This window comes from Gambusia affinis, linkage group LG17, assembly GCF_019740435.1.
Source record: "Gambusia affinis linkage group LG17, SWU_Gaff_1.0, whole genome shotgun sequence".
Taxonomy (NCBI): Eukaryota; Metazoa; Chordata; class Actinopteri; order Cyprinodontiformes; family Poeciliidae; genus Gambusia; species Gambusia affinis.
The window spans coordinates 20210221-20229686 of record NC_057884.1 but is presented as its reverse complement, the minus strand read 5'-3'; the positions used below and the strand labels follow the sequence as shown (position 1 = coordinate 20229686).

Below are 19466 nucleotides of genomic sequence, written 5' to 3'. Positions count from 1 at the left end.
TCATTCCTGCTCCAACACACTGAATGGCTTCTGCAGAAATTGTTCCTCCATTTGATAAAAGTTGCTGGATAGTAGCTCTAGAGGGATTTTACAAATTTTATCACTTTTCTTTTCTGCAACTCGTCTCGCTCAGATCTTTTTCTTTTCCACTTCTGTCCATTTTCCCCTGCTGAAATCCAGCAGCATTTCTGCCTCTCCCGCTCAGCGCTGCACTGACCTATATCACAGGAAGGCAGCGGAGATAAAAACCAGAGGGGGTCAAAGGGCAGGGTTTTGAAACGAGCTAATCCCTTGAGTGTATGCTGATGTGTGTTTTGCTCCACTTTCGCTCCCACTTCTGTCCCCCTCTCTGTAGATTTGATTCCCTTTGGTGGCGAGGAAAAGTAAACAGGGTGTGTTATCTCTGGAAGCATACCTGGCTCAAACTTCCTGGATCTTTTTTTTTTTTACAGTCAGGCCAGTCCCTCGCCGCCAGGCTCCCCTCCAATCCACTGGATCTGTTAATAATTACCATCACAACAGTGGCTTCCCTGTGGTACAGAGCAATCCTGCAGTCTGTTTGATGCTTTCACGTTTTATTTTCTTCCTGAGGAGGTGCAGTTTATTTCTTTCTTTCTGTCGGATCTATCCGTTAAGGTGTGAAATCTACATGGACAGTTTGTCTGCAGCCTCCGAGAGATAAAGGGTTGATGTTACAAGCGGCGCTGGCTCGAGGGAGCCGTCACCTAGCAACCAACGGATCCGGTTTCCAAGTTTGTGTGAGCAGCGTTCGTTGAGCGTCTGTTTCTGCAACTGAAAAATAAAATAAAGAAAACCTTGAACCTTTTTTTTTTGTTTGTTTGTTTTCTCCACAAATGAAAAGTTGAAAGATGAAAAGTGAAGTCTGCCTCTGTCCCTGCAGGGCGGGCGTCTCTGCTCAGCAGCGCCACCCTAAGGCTGGAGCGCCTGCAGCTGGACGACCAGGGTTTCTACAGCTGCCGGATATTTCAGCTGGACAAACTGGAAGAGGAAGAGCAGAGCAGCAACTGGACTCGGCTTTCTGTGACTGGTGAGCTGCATCCTGCTGGATTAATGCTCATAAAGTGAGCCGTCTTTGGGATAAGAATGTGACTTTTACCTTTCCTGTCATCAATGAGTATCAGGTTGCCATAGTTACTTGAAAAGTAACTATTTGGATTATTGATCACTCCATGAAAAAGTAACATGGCTATTTTACTGATTACTTGGACTTTCAGCAGCTGCTGACAAGAACCCTCCACCACCTCAATATAATTACATTGAGTTTTTCCCAATACTTAGTTAATTGCAAGTTATTTTAATGGTAACATCAACATTGTATCTCGACTGAAAAGGTGGAGCTGAAGAGGAGACTGTTTAATAGTTACAATAGTCCCCCCAAAAAAACCAGGAATTTTTGCGTGTTTTTTGTCTGTTCCACTATTGTCTGGAAAACTCTAAATGCGATTTTATAGCTAATTTTAACTAAAATATAGCTAATTTTAACTATATGTTTAGCTAACACATAGCTAATTTTAACTATATGTTTAGCTAACACGTAGCTAGTTTTAACAATGTGTTTAGCTAACACGTAGCTAGTTTTAACAATGTGTTTAGCTAACACGTAGCTAATTTTAACTATATGTTTAGCTAACACGTAGCTAGTTTTAACAATGTGTTTAGCTAACACGTAGCTAATTTTAACTATATGTTTAGCTAACACGTAGATAGTTTTAACAATGTGTTTAGCTAACACGTAGCTAATTTTAACTATATGTTTAGCTAACACGTAGATAGTTTTAACAATGTGTTTAGCTAACACGTAGCTAATTTTAACTATATGTTTAGCTAACACGTAGATAGTTTTAACAATGTGTTTAGCTAACACGTAGCTAATTTTAACTATATGTTTAGCTAACACGTTGCTAGTTTTAACATTTTGTTTAGCTAACACGTAGCTAGTTTTAACAATGTGTTTAGCTAACACGTAGCTAATTTTAACTATAGGTTTAGCTAACACATAGCTAATTTTAACTATATGTTTATCTAACACATAGCTAGTTTTAACAATGTGTTTAGCTAACACGTAGCTAATTTTAACTATATGTTTAGCTAACACGTAGCTAGTTTTAACAATGTGTTTAGCTAACACGTAGCTAATTTTAACTATATGTTTAGCTAACACGTAGCTAGTTTTAACAATGTGTTTAGCTAACACGTAGCTAATTTTAAGTATATGTTTAGCTAACACGTTGCTAGTTTTAACATTGTGTTTAGCTAACACGTAGCTAGTTTTAACAATGTGTTTAGCTAACACGTAGCTAATTTTAACTATATGTTTAGCTAACACGTAGCTAATTTTAACTATATGTTTAGCTAACACGTAGCTAGTTTTAACAATGGGTTTAGCTAACACGTAGCTAGTTTTAACAATGTGTTTAGCTAACACGTAGCTAATTTTAACAATGTGTTTGGCTAACACGTAGCTAATTTTAACAATGTGTTTGGCTAACACGTAGCTGGTTTTAACAATGTGTTTAGTTAATACGTAGCTAGTTTTAACAATGTGTTTAGCTAACACGTAGCTAGATTTAACAATGTGTTTAGCTAACACGTAGCTAGTTTTAACAATGTGTTTAGCTAACACGTAGCTATGTGTTTTATCAATGTGTTTAGCTAACACGTAGCTATGTGTTTTAACAATGTGTTTAGCTAACACGTAGCTATGTGTTTTAACAATGTGTTTAGCTAACACGTAGCTATGTGTTTTAACAATGTGTTTAGCTAACACGTAGCTATGTGTTTTAACAATGTGTTTAGCTAACACGTAGCTATGTGTTTTAACAATGTGTTTAGCTAACACGTAGCTATGTGTTTTAACAATGTGTTTAGCTAACACGTAGCTATGTGTTTTAGCTACATGTTAGCTAAAACATATAGCTAAACACATATGTTTGTTTATAGCTAAACATATCATTTTAGCTATGTGTTTAGCTAACATACAGCTAATTTTAGCTATATTTGAGCTAATGTTGACTACATAAACGATGCTCAGCGCTTAAATAAAAGGCCACAGGACTTATTCCTTTGTGTCTTGAAGATGTTGCAGCTTCTTCATAGCGTAGTTATTTCTAATCATTATAAAATATTTATTTTATTTTGAAAGAACATCCATCCATCCATCCATCCATTTTCTGTTCACCCTTGTCCCTAATGGGGTCTGCAGGGTTGCTGGTTCCTCTCCAGCTGCGTTATGGGTGAGAGGCGGGTTCACCCTGCCAGTCTGTCGCAGGGCAACACAGAGACAGACAGGACAAACAACCATTGGAATAAAAGAACACAGAAGCTTTTATTATTCCTAGTTTGGTTTATCCTACAAAGTGAACTTTTATTGCTAATTGGATGTGGAACTCAATTTGAAAGTCCAGATTTGTAATTCTGTTGATGGCTAATTTAGGCTAACTAATATTTCAAATGTAGTTCTACAATAATTACTTAAGAACTCTTTTAGTTTTGGGAGTTTTTAGCTCAAATAAAAATATGTTTTACATGAAGACGCAACCAAACCTCTGCACAGCAGGAAGCTGGTCTCATTTCCTGGTTAAAACTTGCATCATGTTGCAGAAATCTCGTCCCATTCAGACAGAAACAAAACAATCCTGACCCTGACAGAGCTGATAAACGGGATGCAGCTGTGGCTGAAAAACACATTAAAGATGCATTTATCCAGAACTTGAATAAAACCCTAAACTCCTGTTCCACTTGGTGGGATTACACCAGAGCCTCCAGCGTTTGCTTGTATGAAATACCCACCTAACCGTAGTTCTTTAGTTATTTATAATGAGCCGTAATGATTTAAGGGAAAACATTTTACCAGAAGATATCCGGCTTCTCTGCTCCTCTTCAGAGGTACATTGTTTTGATCCAATTTCACAGTTTTCTGTTTTTTCTCAACACATCAAAGTCTAAATTTTATTTATTTATAACCCAGAAAATCAAAAGAATGGTTTATAGCCTCATTAGGTAGTTTCTGCCTCTTTAAAAAGTGAATCTTCCATAATATCTGCACTTATGTTTATTTTGTTCTCCAAAATAAGCATTATATGACAGATGCTATAAATAATCCAACTTCTTCAAACTTTTAAATTCAGCTTAAAGAAGTTGGACGTGTGTAAAGTTTCTATTTGCATCAGGTAATATTTAATAATCTCTCATTTCGGGGGTAAAATAAGTAAAGTTATGCTTGTTGATGTTTAAATATTAAATCTGGGTATAAAATATGTATTATTATCTTTTTTTTTTTCCCGTGTGTGTGCGCTTTGAAGTCTGTTTGTGTTCTGGAAAACCTTTTGCGATCGTTGCTCAGAAGAAAGGATCAGATCAAAGCGAAGCTGGACTGCGGGAGAGTCGGGAGCGATAACGGGTTCTGGCTCTGCTGGTGTGATCTTCACCCGCTTCTTCCTCAACGAATCAAACCGCCTGCGCCCTGCCAAGCAAAACAAGAGTCCAGCAGCCAGCAGAGTTTTCTGTAAAGGCTCAAATCAAATATCTGAGAAATATGGATTTTATGATTCATATTATATCTTGAATTCTGTCCGACTTTAAATCTTTCAAACTTGATGCAAGAAATGATAATAAAATGTGTTTTACTTTTAGAAACTGAACTGTTGGTGCTACTAAAACTGTTTGTATCATATTTGATACAACAGGCATTTATGCATAGAGTTCGGCTAAATTGGTTTTTCACAAAATCTCACTTTAGTTTAGATTATTTTTAATTTCTTGCCAAGTAAACAGAATTTGAAAACTAATTTGATCTGGACCACTGTAAAGTTGCAGACGTGTAGCTGATTTAGTTTTTCTCTGGGTTTTATTATTTTAAATTTGTAACCAAGTGGCAGCAGAACAGCTGAATTAAAATAAAACTAAAAATAATCAGCTGCATATCTGTGGAAAAGTTGAGCACAGATCAACGTTTTGACAGAAACATTTATCATTGTACTTATTTATAATACAGTTATTCCAGTGTAATTTCTGTAAGTAAGTTACATTTATTATAAATTGCACAAATAGGTCAATTATGATTGTCCGATAAATTTGCAAAACTAAAAAAAATTAAATTAATTTATTGATTAACAAAGTGCGTCTGTAATTTACAAATTTAAATACTTTCATAAATCCGTGCTGGGAGGGAAAAATACATTTGCAAAAAAGGCATTGTCAAAATGTATTAATTTGAAATTTTGCTTTTGTAATTAAATGTAACTATTTAAGTATTTATTGGATTACAGGTGAAATGATTGAGAGATAATGTTTTGTGTCTTTTTCATAATCCTTTGATTATTGTCTTGTGGGGGAAAATAATGTAATTTCCAGCTTGTTTATGGTTTGTTTTTTTGTAGCCCCGCCCACTTTCACCAAAGCCCCGCCCCCTGTCGTCCAGGCCCTGGTGGGAAGTCGCCTGTCTCTTGACTGCGTTGCTATTGGCAACCCTACGCCAACCATCACCTGGCTAAAAGACGGCAGCGCCGTTCCCAGTGCAAACCTTCAGGTACACAAACAATAATTTACTGGATTTCTCCTAAATAAACAGAATAAACCTGAAAAGTTTCACTCACGAGATAGTAAGTGAACTTTTTACTCACTTTTGAAGGTAAAATTTATCGTTGCACTTTTGTGATTCTTGTTGCGGTTTTCTACTGACAGTCGGACATTCAGTGAGATTTGAAGTGGAGTTTTCAGGGTCTGAATCGTTCAGATTTCCTCCTGCAGTGAATGTAAAATATTCGTCTTTTCTGCTGAGTTTTCCCTCCCAGTCAAGGCCGTGTTCGGGGGCAGCACTCGTCTTTTTTCCCTTTATGCTTCTGTTTATTGTGTGAAACACAAAATGTTGAAAAGAAGCGGCTGCACCTGTTATTTCTTAAAATTTCCTTTCTCTGGATGTCTGTATTGGTGTTTTTATTTTAAGAGTCATGTTGTTGGAAGAATAAAAGCAGCCGTTTAAAAAAACACTTCTGACCTCTGACCTCTGTATTGAATTCAAAATGGCTTGTGCTTTGAACTTCATCCTTTCATACACTGAGCCACTCTTTCCTCCCCGCTTAAAATTATATTTTTTTATTATTTTCAGTTATTCTGTAGGGAAATATTGACAGCATGCATTTAAACTGGTACTATTAAATTTATAAATCATTTAATATATAATTTAATTTTTCTTGGTCAGAATTAAAATACAACTGGAAATAAATGCAATTATTAAAATAAATATATTTCACAGGTCAGTAATTTTATGCTTTTTTCTCATTTATATTATTATTATTATTATTATTATTATTATTATTATTCAATATTAATTTAAGTTTATAATTAACTTTTTTCTACCTGCATTTGTTTATAAATATTTAAAAAATACTTAGTTTATTTTTTGATTATTATTATTTTTTAATTGGTTTTTTTTTATTATTAATCAATGTAATTTATTTACTAGTAATGTATTTTACAGTAAATGACCATAATCGACTGATTTTCTACTTTCTTTTCCTCCGGGAAATAAATGTATTAAAGTTAATGTTTGATTTTTTTTTTATTTTGATGGTTTGCTGCTGCTGTAAAATATTGGTTTCTTTCTCTCCAAGTATCTTTATTTTATTAGAGTTTAATTAGTGAAGCAAGAGTGAAGAACGTTGTTTCTTTTGACATGTTTGAAATTAACTTGCAAGAATTTGTTAATATTTATTTGCTCTGCAGCCGCTGGCAGAGAATAACAGTGAATATCAGCAAGTTTCTGACGGGAATGTTGCAATTTTAATGTGCGTAACTTTTCCTTAAAGCGCCTCTCATGTCAAATCATCCTGAGTTTCTCCGTCTCGTCGCTCTCACCAGGGAGGAGCGCTGTCTCTGCCGGCGGTGACCGCGCAGGCGGCCGGGCTCTACGCCTGCCACGCCTCCAACGCCGAGGGAAACGCGAGCCGCGTGGCGAAGCTGGAGATCAAAGGTCAGCTGTCGCCGCCTGTCTGTCTTTGTGCCTGAAGACGCTGTGATTTACATTTCTCTTTCTCGGCCTTGCGTCAGACGACGCCGTTGTATTAAAGCTCCAACTGAAGTCATCCTTATTTTATTTCACTTTGAAACCAAGTGAAAGTTTAAAAAACGAAACTGGATTTATTAGTATCGTGAAGTCTAACTGTTTTAATTTGAGGTTTTTTTTATGCAGTCATGACTGGCTGTCAGGAAAATGTAAAAATGAGTCAATTTTGAGGACAAAAGCATGAAGAATATGCAAATATGAATCTGTGCATCATTGGATTACACCGACACAGCTCTGCATATCAAACAGTGGGATTTATTTCTGACTTTCTCCTGTACTCCTACTCCAACTCCCACTGCAGATCCCTTTCCTCAGGAGAGCCAGGAAATATATTTACATCATTTTTCTAAAATATTTTAGCAGCGAATCTCATCCAGGTTTAACTTAATTTGAGGCTCTTGCAGTCGGAGTGGTCACATTACAACTAATAATCCTCATGAGCCGACTGAAATCACTTCATCTGGGCTTTGGCGGCGGCTTCCCACAACGGGCGCATTAATCCAGACTAATATCTGATCTGCATGAAGTCAGTCTGAAAGCCGTTGGTGACCTCTGACCTGTCACTCACGCTCAGACGTTGGATTACGAGGCTGATGTGTAGTGACTGCTGCAGGGATTATTGTTGTTTACATGTAAAGCAGGTGGAGAGACGCGCTTCTGCTTATTAGCCTTCTGCTAACGGCTGACTTCACTGCAAAACATTATTTTTTTTCTCACATGTTGGAACATTTCCCTTATTTTAAGTGTTTTGCTTCTTAATTACTGCAATATAGTATTACAGTTTGAATGTATTGCTTTCTATAAGTATAATAGCTACAAAGCGAAGAATTTATGTTTCAAGGTAAAAATGTGTTTTGCTAATAGTTGTTGGCGCTAACTTAGCTAGGTTAGTACTTACTAGGGTCAACTGTAACATTATTTCTGCTAACCCTAAAGCTCTACACCAGTTAGTAGTTTTGCTAACTTAGCTTACTTGCCAAGTGCTAAGTTAGATAATAGCTTAGCTTAAAGGGCTAAAGCTAACTTAGGTTGAAAGTAGATAGCTTCAAGGTTATAAGGTATCCTTGAAGTATCAATAATACTTTATCAAGTATCCTTGATAGGATATAAGATATTCTGAGAAGGTTTATATCCTGTCCTATTAATTGGTGTACAGCTTTAGGGTTAGCAGAACTAATATTTCCATTAACCTTAAAGCTCTATTCCAGTTAATAGTTATGCTAACTAAGCTTGAAAGTATATGGCTTCAAAGGTACAAGATGTCCTTGATGAGACATGAAATCCTAGGTAGGTTAGCATCAGCTAGCAATCCCAGCATTAGCTAACGTAACTAGGACAGAAGATATCCTTAATAGGACATAAGCTAAGTTAGCGTACCTATAAACTGATGTAGCGCTTTAGGGTTAGCATAACTACCTTTTAAGATAGCAGTGTCCATTATTGTAAACGTCAAACGCAGGAAAACACGCAGGCAGTTTTAAAGGTGTCTTCGTTTGTCTTACGTGACAGACGTCCACCTCATTTGTTCAGATGTCTCTTGTATTTGTGACTAATTCCCATCCGCAAGAAAATCTCCACATGGAAGAAACTCCAACTTTCTTTACCCACTAAACTTTTTACCCCAACAATCATCATTTTAAGACCCCAGAAACATGACAAAACCAGAACAAACCCACACAGAAAATAATTCCTGTCATGTTGCAGCTGTCTCCTTTCTGTCATTGTTTGGGCCCAACCTGTTTGTTTCAAATATCCACTTCCCACAGGTGTCATAGTTTGATTTTCTCCTTGTCTTTGTGTATTTTCCAGCCCGTGAGACTGCCCGATCTCCCTTTATTAGCTTCCACCGCCGCCGTGTTTCTCTCAGTCTCGTGTCTATATGCGGAGCGGTTCAACATCTTCCCTCTGTCAGGTGTCAGCTTGTTGTCAAAACTTCCTCAGACCCTGCAGATTTTTAAACTTCACCTGCTTTAGTTGCTGTTTTCGTGTATTTTGGACAAATCTGTGAATAAGCACTTGCTTCCTTACTTCCTTAATCTGGTTATCCAGCAAAATATGATGAATAAAATTTCAAATTGATTTAAACTGTTGAGGGGAAAAATAGTTCTTCAAATTAAAAAGTAATGTTCCCCTAAGTCTAGTAACTATCTTTGCCTTTTTTTAAGTAGGAAAACAAATATTTTTCCTCCAGAAGTTTTCATCTCCTTGTTTTCTAAAGGTTTTAGGTTGAAATTGCTATGAAAGAAAGTCAATTAACTATAAATTTTTTCATTAGAAAAGCAAATGAAAACTTAAAAATCGGAAGGTTTTGCATAAAAAAGTTAAAAAAACCCATAAAATATTAGCCTCTTTTTTTAAAATGTTGGCACCCACTTGTAAGATGTAAATGGTTTTTTTCTGCACAGATTTTAAAGTTGTTCTGAGCTAGTTTTTGTTTATTCACAAAAAAAGCATAAAAATTATTTAATCATTTACTTCTGCTCAGGTCCGCCTGTCATCATCGTTCCTCCTAAAGACACAACCCTCAACATGTCCCAGAATGCACTGCTGCAGTGCCAGGCGGTGGCCGACCCTCCCAACATGACGTACGTGTGGCAGAAAGCCGGAGAAAACGTCCATCATATCGAGTGAGTGGAGTACTTTCTCATCTCAGTTTAATTTCTGTATAGATTCACACAAAAGCTGCTTCAAGCTAAATCTGTAAAACCATTTTCTAAAAGCTTGTTAGGTTTGGATGACAACAACTTTTCCTCTATTTTTGGCTTGAAAATGGATGGTTTTGACCTTCTTTCTGTCCCTCCTGTGCTGTAAAAATGATTCTTTGCGATTAGCAGTAGTGCTTCTTATTCTCATCTTATTACAACTTCTAGTTGATGTAAATAAGAGCTGCTAAAAACAGAATTGCTCTTTAGTCTTACTGAAACTGCTCTTGTGATGTAGAAGGTGTATTTATGTTTTATTTTGTTTTTTACATACATTTACATTGTGACTATATTTTTGGGTTTGTTTCTACCATGTTTGAACATCTAGACTGCTAAATCCCTGCTGCTCCTCCAGTTATTGTCAAAACTCTTGGACTACATGACACTAAACACTAAAATAATACCAAGTATTTTTGGTCTAGTTTGTAGTGCAAGTATCCTATTACACTTGAAACGAGACGAAACAAACTTAAAGTAACTTTTCATCAAGATATGAGCTTGTTTCAAGTCAATTATTCTTAAACATTGATGAAAAAGTTCCATTATTTCACTGATATAATGGGGACATTGTCTTGTTGTAAGTGAAATAATCTGCCAATGGAACTAGAACTGGGTTGCTAGGTGACGGGCTTGGCTTGGCTGGGGTCGCTAGGCAACGGCACAGTGTAGTATTCTATCAATGGAACTAAAACATTTTCATCCATGTAAAGGAATTATTGACTTGAAACAAGCTCCTATATCTATTATTTCACTTAAAACAAGACATTTTTCCCATGTGATAACAACTACATAATAGTTTGTGTTTCTTATTTTGGTAGAGCTTACCGTACCTTACTCTCACAGTGGATCACTCCAGTCCCAAAGCCATAAAAATGTTTAACCCATTCCAGATAAATCGTTATGCCTAGTTCACATGGCAAAATTGTCATTCAGATTTTCGACCATATTTTCGACTTATGTTGGGTTGTCAAATGAGGACGCAGGCTGTTGAATGTGACGTGTGCCAATCAGAAAGCACGGTGATGGAAACACTGAGAAAATAACATCAGATGTCGTTTTACTGTTTTTCTTTTTTCCGGTTAAATATAGTCCACAAACTATCGCTATTGCTTCGTTCCAGTCGGCCATGTTTGTTTTCTCTGAACTCATGTTTTAAAAGGTTTCCCACTTGACTCTGTGAAGTCAGTGTGTGTGTGCGTGTGTGTGTTGTTACTCCTACCTTGTGACACTATAGTATCAGACTTGTTATATCTGATTTTTTTATTTTTATTTTTTATTGTCCTGTGTCTGGTTGCTCAGGTTTTGAAAGTCTTATAAAAAAAACACAAAATATTTTTGGTCCAGTTTCTAATGCAGATTTCTTAATTCACTTGAAATAAGGAAGAAATAGCTTACACGTAACTTTTAAGCAGATTATTTCACTTATAAAATTAAAAAAATGTTTTGTTATAAGGAAAATAATCCGCCAGTGGAACTAGTACTGGGTTGCTAGGTAACAGGCTGGGTTTAGCGAGGGTTGCTAGGTAACGATGGAACGTTCTACCAATGGAGCTAGAACTTTTTCATCAATATTAAAGAATTCTTGACTTAAAACAAGGACATATTTTTGGCTGAAAACTTACTTATAAGTAAGTTTTGTCTTATTTCAAGTGTACTAAGATATTTAGTCCAGAATAAATCAGTAATATTTTGTGTTTTTGCAGTGCAGGAATTAAAGTTGTTCCTTGTGTGGCTAGTTTAAAAAAAAACCATTTGATTAATGAGACTTTAAACTGTTTTTCATTCACCAGTTTAAGGTGATTCAGCTGTGCTCACCTCAGTTTCTCGTGTTTAATTTCATTGTGAAAAAGTGAACATGTGCAGCAAAGAACGAGTTTGTTAACGTTTAACTGGGAGACAGAGGATCTGAGCGTAAATGGTTGTGATTACCAGCGTTCGCCATCCAGCAGCTGCTGAATACAGCAGAGGTCAGACCAGCAGATGGGGGTGAAGAGGGTTGGGTTAATTTCCATTAGGGCTCCCCTCGTTAGCGATTCGCCATTGAACGCATCGCGACTCATTACAGTGGAGCTCAGGTTAATTCTCTACACGATTTTAATGAGGGGAGAAATTCAGAGGGGCATTTAGAGTTGATGTGCAGGAAATGGCAGGCAATACTGGAGTTCAAAACATGAAGATGATTTAATTATCTGTTACTAATTCTGGAAAATTAACTCCTTTGGAAGTTTGGGTGAAAAAATAGTCGAGGAAATCCACTTGAATATTTAACTTCAAGTTTTTATATCTTGTTTTGATAAGTTTGGAGTGAAAACTGTAGACTTTTATTAGACTAAACAGGAAAGCAAGGAAGGAAATATCGGGGGAAAAATGGCAAAAAACAATAAAGAAGAAAAAGAAACGGAACAAATGGAAGAAGGAGGGAGAGAAGGACAACAAAAGAAAGAGAGGAAAGAAGCAATGGGATGAAAAAGCAGAAAACCAAAGGAAGAAAAAAGATGGAAGGAGGGAATGTTGGAAGAAAAGAGGGGAAAGAAGAACTGATGTACAGAAAGCTAAAAGAAAAGAAATGAGAGGCTTTAGGAAGGGAGGAAAAAGGAAAAGAAAATAATGACAAGATGGGAGAAAGAAAGGAACAAGGGAATAAAATGAAGGGAGGTAAGAAAGCAAAAAAGAAATAGGAGGAAGGAAGGAGAAATGTGAGGAAGCAATAGGATATAGGAAGAGGAAGAATGAAATGATGGCAAGAGAAGGAGGAAGGAGAGAAAGGATGGAAGAAAAAAAAGGAAAAATGACAAAAGGAAGGAAAGTGGGAAAGATAGAGGTAGAAGGACGGAAAAGTAAAGAAAGGAAAGACTGAAATAATTTGGAAATAAAACAAAGGAAAGCAGAAAGGATAAAGGAAAGGATGAGAGGAAGCAAAGAAAAAAAGTCACTTTTTAAACATCCTTGAATTAAAGCGTCGTTCTGATCCAAGGTGAGCAGACAGGAAAACTTTGTGTTGTGAACTCTGTTCTGCCCTGAGCGCCGTAAACCTGAAGGCTGTTTCCCAACATCGCTGTCAGCACGACCAGAACCGGGTCGGGCCGTAAATGGCTGCCATTCCCCCGCTGTGGGGCAACGGCACATTGAACTCAGGAGATTTACTGCCAGGCAGGACGGATCCGCGTGACCTACACGGTCCTGCTGCTTCTGCCACTGCTGGGAAAATAAAACCACAGCACAGCTGGGACCGGAGGAGCTGGGGGAACTGGGAAGGCTCTGGTCAAACCTTTTCTTCTCTCCATCAGATTCTTGCTGTTTGTTTCCCTGGAGAACATCTGTTACTGTCTGATGCAGATCATCCTTAAAAAGACTTAAATTCAGGAATGAAAGATTAAGGCATTAAAAAATCTTAAATAAATTTCACATGTAAAATTAAATTCATTTAAGACTTTTTTATGCTTTAATCTTAATCAGGCCTTAAATTTACATATGTAAAATTCATATGATTTTTTTTAAAATGGTCATTGTATTAATGAAAATTAAGGCCTAAAAAATCTGATTATCCAAAATTAAGGCCTTAAACTGTGTAAAGTCTTTTATGTATAAAAACATTTGAGGTCTTAAAAAGTCTTAAAAATTTATATGACTTCATGTACCTAGAATTCAGGCCTCAAATGACTTTAGTAAGTTGAATTTCATGTATAACATTAAGGCATTAAAAAAATCTAAAATTAAGGGTTGAATAGTATTTAAAAAGTGAATTTAAATTATATAAATTCTTGCCATAATTGTCTTTCAAAGTTTTTTATGTATAGAAAATTAAGGCCTTAGAAAGTCTTACTAATTCAATTCAGCTATTTAAAATTAAGATCTGAAATGTCTTTAAAAGTCTTAAATTTATTAATGAAAAATTAAGGCCTTAAAATTTTTGGAAATCCATCTTAAAAGTCTTGAAAAAAGAAATTTTAATTTTTTTTTATTTAAAATGCATGCCTTAAATGTCTGTAAGTTTTATGTATAGAAAATTAAGACCTTAAAAAAATCTCTAATTAAAATAATTTAAATTGGCCTTAAATGTTTTTGGGATCTTAAATTTTGTCATAGCAGGACTAAATGTTAAGTTTTTATTCTTGTGGGATTTTTCTGTCAAGCAAAAGTTTGAGTCATGGCCTTGCAACTTAATTGTATTCTGCGCTACCTCACTGCTAACGTACTATTGCTAGCTAGCTAGTTCTGTGTGTCTGTCATGAGTGATAGATTGGACAAATGACAAAAAAAAGCACAAATCTTTGCTTCTCAGGGTGAAACCCAAAATATTGGAGGCAATACCAATGAAGGCGACAGAAGTTTAAACATTTTTCAACTTTCTTTTGTCTTGTCACGGTTCTACGTGCCTTAAATTTTGATTTGGTCTCGTATTCATAACGTTTTCTCTCACTGGACTTTTCTGTCAGGAGTTTGAGTCCCGCAGACTTCTTCATCGTGTTCTGCAACGCGAGGCGGGTAACCAGTTGCCAATGTACCATGGCTAGTTAGCTAGCCAGTTTTTTGGTTCGATAGGTAAAAGTTAGCTTTTAGCTACGGTATTTATCACATGAGGTGATGACAACAATGGCGACGAAAGTTTTAAAATGTTTCTGGTATCTTCATCACATGTTTTTGCTATGTTTTATTGTAAGCCCCAAACATTCCTTTTTTGTCTTAAATTAAATTGGAGGTGACATTAAAAGGTCTTACAAGGTCCAGAAAACCTGCATTTACCCTGCTGATGAAGTAATCTAAAAAAATATTTCATTAAAGTGTTTTATGTCCACTTCAGGCATAAGCAAACCTCCTCTGCTGTGTTTTGGTTTTTACTCCCCTCGTTGTTCAGATAAACTGTCTTCCCGCCTGATGTGACGGATATTTCCTGTGCAGGTCTCTGAAGTCGCGCGTGAGGATCCTGGTTGATGGAACGCTGCAGATCTTCCGTTTACTGCCAGAAGACTCCGGGAACTTCACCTGCGTACCGACCAATGGGCTGCTGACCCCGCCCACCGCCTCCGCCATCTTAACTGTGATGCGTACGTAGCATTTTAAATGTGTGGCTGTTTGAAACGACTTCCTAATGAAGTGAGCTGAAGATTAAGGTCTTGCTGCTGCTGGTGATTAAAGTCATGAATTATTTTTACTGAACTCAGCAACATGAGGAGGTAAAGAGGGGAAAACGTCTCGGTTGATTTGAATTCGGGTCCGGTTTCCACTGAGCTGCAACCACAAGGAGGAAAGAAAGGAGGGATGAAAAATGGAGATGAAAGAAAGGAGTGATACAAATGGGGGGAGATAGAAGTATAAAAGGAAAGAAACTAAAGAAAACAAAAAATTGGGAGGAAAGTAAGAAAACTTAAAAAGATGGCGGGAGAAAGGAAGGAAGGATACATAAGATCCTTCCTTGTCCTAAAGATGGAGATAAAATAAAAGGAAATAAGCTAAAACTTGGATAAGAAAGGATGGAAAGAGGAATGAAAAATGGGAGAAGAAAGAAAATAATCTAAAAATAGAGGAAAGGAAGGTAAAAATGAGGTAAGGAGGGAAGAAAAAAGGAAGAAAAGAATGGAAGAAAACATGGAGTAAGAAATGAAGGGAACAAAATCAGGAAATGTAAGAAAAATGGACAGAAATCTAACGCCACCAATTTAGCTAAATATTTATTGTTGGGGTAATAATATGAAATTCACAGCACCGTTTTCAGGATCTGCCTTCCACACTATCACCTCTGATGTCATCAAATGTAGCAGGATTTATCTAGTTTAATTCAAGCAACAGGAAACCCTGAGCTAATTCAGAGTTCAGTAACAGACGGCACCGTAGCAGATTAAAGTAACCAACCCATAAATGCTTTCCCTCTTCACCAATTACAGTTTACAGAATTGATTATTGATACTGATCTGAGTTAGAGGTCGGGTCTCTCTGAATCCATACGCTCTTTATCTTCTGACTGCAGGCCGGGACAAACATCGACGTCGTCACTTTTTATTTAATAGACGGACCCTTTAGAGAACGGCTGAAGTCGAAGTGCCTTTTTTTTCTTTTTGTTATGTGTTACAGGAAGAATACTCAATTTATTAAACTTTCCCCAGTTATTTTAGAGAAATAGCTAGCTAGAGCTAATCGTTTATTTGTTGCACACAGTTGACTGAGGCTTTGGAGCAAACTGTTTCCAAACCTTTAGGTGTTTTTTTCATTTAAAAATGACTTAAACAGACATTATTTTCATCAAACAATGCAAAAAAACAAAACAAAAAAAAAAAACAATTTATTGCAAGTCTTAAGAAATTAGTACAGTTTTCTAACTATTTGGGTTGATTGTTTTCAATATTGTTGCTCTAAATTAGAGAAATGTCTTCACAACCAAAATCTATAACGTTCTTCTAAGACCTGGTTTCCCACGTTTGTGGTGTTTGTGGCTCACATTCAGTTTCATAGAAGAAAAAATACCAAACATTTTACATGTCAGAAGAAGATTGTAAAGAAAATAAATAAAACTGTTCAAAAGTATTGATACTCATTTATCAAATCTTTCTCAACTACAATTAAAAGTTGCTCTGGCAAAAGTTAAGTCAAGTTAAAGTACTTGGGTAAAAACATGTTCTCTTTTAAAATAAATACTCCATTATTTCCTTTAAGCTTTAAAAAGTGACTATAAATGTGCGTGTTGGAAAAGTTGCTGGTGTGTGCAATAGAAGTTGCCAGGTTTTCCGTTTGTTTGAAGGGTAGCTGTTTCTTTATAATTACCTGTTAGCAAAGAAATGCTCATATTGTAGTATAATTAATCATATCGTTTCCTTGCGGCTTCAGCGTTTTCCTCTTGAAAATACATTTTCCTCAGCTCTGCTGGGTGTCAGAATGAACAAGTTGTAGTCTGCAGATAACAGCAGCTGCATTTAAAATTACATTATTGATCCCAAGGGAAATTTAAATATTGTTTTAACTCAAGATTCTTGAAAAAGTTATGGCAGATAGTGATGGCTGGGTATTTCATAATTTTCTTGATTTTATGTAAAGTCCTTCTTCACATCATGCCATTGTCCACACAGAAGTTTACATATTTAGCTACACACTCACTCCTGACTTTTATGTCGTCTCCATGTGGCTGGCAAAGAGCAATCCGATCTGTTGCCTCAAATAAACGCTGTAGGCCTTCTTCAGCAGTTCTTTTTGTACAGGTTGTCTCTGTTTCACTTCTGAGCATAGAAAAAGAAACGTGTGATCTGATTTTTTTCCCCAGAGGAAGTCTTTGATTTGGAGATTAATAAATCCTTGACCTGTTGGGTAAAACAGATCTAATGTCTTGTTTTCTTTGGTAGAACTGTTGAAACATTAGTAGGACACTGAGGCATGATTTAGCTGAAGACTTTAATAACTCAGAATTGTGTTTTAACTACACTTAGACCCAGCCAAGGCTCTCCAAATACCCGAGGAAACGTACCTTCCCACAGGTATGGGCGGCGGGATCCGATGCCCGGTGGCAGCTCAGCCTCCGCTGCGCCGCGTGGATTGGATAAAAGACGGAGCGCCTCTGGATCTGTCTCTGGTAATAAACAATAATCTCACGATTAGGTGAAATTTCCCTGAGCAGTGCTCAGTTTCAAACATAAGCACATTTCTGTGCATCATTATGTTGTCAACAGCAGTTTAAATGATGGTGGTTCCAGGTAAAGTGGCTGAATCTATTCATTTCCCCTCAGCAGAGCGGCATTTTACGCTCCAGTAGGTGTGTTCTGCAGGATTTGCAGAAATGAAGTTATTGGCATGTCTGTTTCAGGCTGGGAAGATGTGTGTGTGTGTGTGTGGGGAGAAAAAAGTAAACAGCCTTGCTTTTTCAGTGGGATTTAGGAGGAAAGTAGCAGCAACCAGGATCCCCTGCAAGGCTGTAAAAACTGTTTTGTAAGATTTTTTTCTCCCCTGTTTTTGCTTTTTCTGTCAGACTTAAATGTTTCAGATCAACAAAATTTGAGATAAAAATCCACTTTTAATGATAATTTTATGTTAGAAACTTCAGACCTGCTTACTTAGAACCTGTCTGACTTCATGAAGTAGGCTAACAGAGCGCAAAAACACGATGCGTCCTGTTCAGTGGCGGAGCCAGAGGGGTGGCAGGGGTGGCATTTTCCACCCCCAACACAGCCCTCGCCACCCCTACTGCCCTCCCACTGGAAATGGTCATTTTAAAATATAATACTTATGAGATTGGCAAAGATTAACCAGGAAAACTGTAATTTCTGACTGTCCCTGAAGGCAGCCCGATGCAGTAGCAGCTCACTGACGCTGTCCATGGGTTAAGCTGACATGTGGTTCTTCCCCCCCACCCCCTGCTGGTTTTCCGAAATGAAAATATGTTCACCCTGTATATATGGACCCCTCTGATAAAGCCTTGCTCACCCTTTGGCCACCCCTTGAAAAAAAGTCTAGTTCCGCCACTGGTCCTGTTTACGTTGTCTGTTATCCTCAGAGACTCAAAACTGCAGAAATAAAACTATGTACTTTCTATTCTGAGAGTTTGAAGATTGTTTCTGATCGAAAGATGAGCAATACTCAAAAGATAATAAAATAATGTAAAAAGATTATCAATAAAAAGCTTAAATTTATTTAGCATTCATTCACATCGGCCATTTTTAGTTTGCTTTAATTAAACTTTATTTTGTTTGTCGAGGTGTGAATGCGTAATCAAACTGTGATGCGAACCAAAACGGTGAAATCTGGTCCGAAGTGAACTTTGGTGCGGTTTGAATGCATGCCTCAAGGCATTCTGGGTAAATACAACGAGTGAGCGTAGCACTAGTGGGAAAAATGACAAGAAAAATCCTCCAACCTCTAAAATCTGACGCTTCTTCACTTGTTTACATTTCCTGAAGAAGAAAGTTGCGATCTGTGTCTCCTTTTGACTTATTTTCATGTCGTTTCCTTCAGTAGTTCTTGGTGTAGCGCCACCACAGGCGAGAAGGGGAACAACTTTTTCAGCTTGTTTGGTTCTATGACAGTCTCATTCATGATTTTTCTGATTTTCTGTGTTATGATGCTGTTGACACAGAAGTTTATATATTTGGCTACATATTCACTTATGACATTTATGTCGTCTCCACATGGCTGGCAAAGACAAATCCGATCTGTAACCTCAAAAAAACAAACAAACAAAAAAAAAACAACCTGTAGGGCTACTTCAGCTTTCTACAGGTTGCTTCTGAACAAGGAGTTTATCTTCTGATCACAGAAAAACAAAGTTGTGATCGGATTTTTTTGCAGATGATGTCTTGCTTTTTCTCCCTTTTCCAATGGAGAATTAATTCGGGGCTCTGGTTGAGCCGCTCCAAATTGTTTAGAAATATAACTTTAAACGTAAATCTGCCAGAGACTTGAACAATTCTGGGCTTGGCTGTGAATAAATATACATGAAAGGGAAGGATCTCCTCTCTGACGTTCCCTCTGCTCACGATGGAAATTTCCTGCCGGCTTTGCAGTGGAAGGCCATTCAATCACATAGATTTTAATGGATATGTTTAATGTGTTCAGTCTTAAAAGCTCTGGAAGCAATCCCTCAGGAATTTCTCACCTCTGTATTGTCCCCAACTTTCCCTTCGATCTTTTCCTCCCTTCATTGGAGGAATGAGTGGAGGACCCTTTACAGATTACCTTTTACTTTTCCTGATTGGAAAAACGCT

The 19466-nt window shown here is 37.0% G+C and overlaps 1 protein-coding gene across 1 annotated transcript in view; it reads left to right on the top strand.

Moving 5' to 3' along the window:
* LOC122819515 overlaps positions 1 to 19466 on the top strand; it is a 62117-nt gene that overhangs the window by 22428 nt on the left and 20223 nt on the right. The window contains exons 4-9 of the mRNA XM_044096296.1: positions 902 to 1048; positions 5400 to 5548; positions 6880 to 6991; positions 9570 to 9711; positions 14686 to 14831; positions 17199 to 17341. Coding sequence (XP_043952231.1) covers positions 902 to 1048; positions 5400 to 5548; positions 6880 to 6991; positions 9570 to 9711; positions 14686 to 14831; positions 17199 to 17341 — 839 coding nt within the window. The remainder of the gene's footprint in view (positions 1 to 901; positions 1049 to 5399; positions 5549 to 6879; positions 6992 to 9569; positions 9712 to 14685; positions 14832 to 17198; positions 17342 to 19466) is intronic.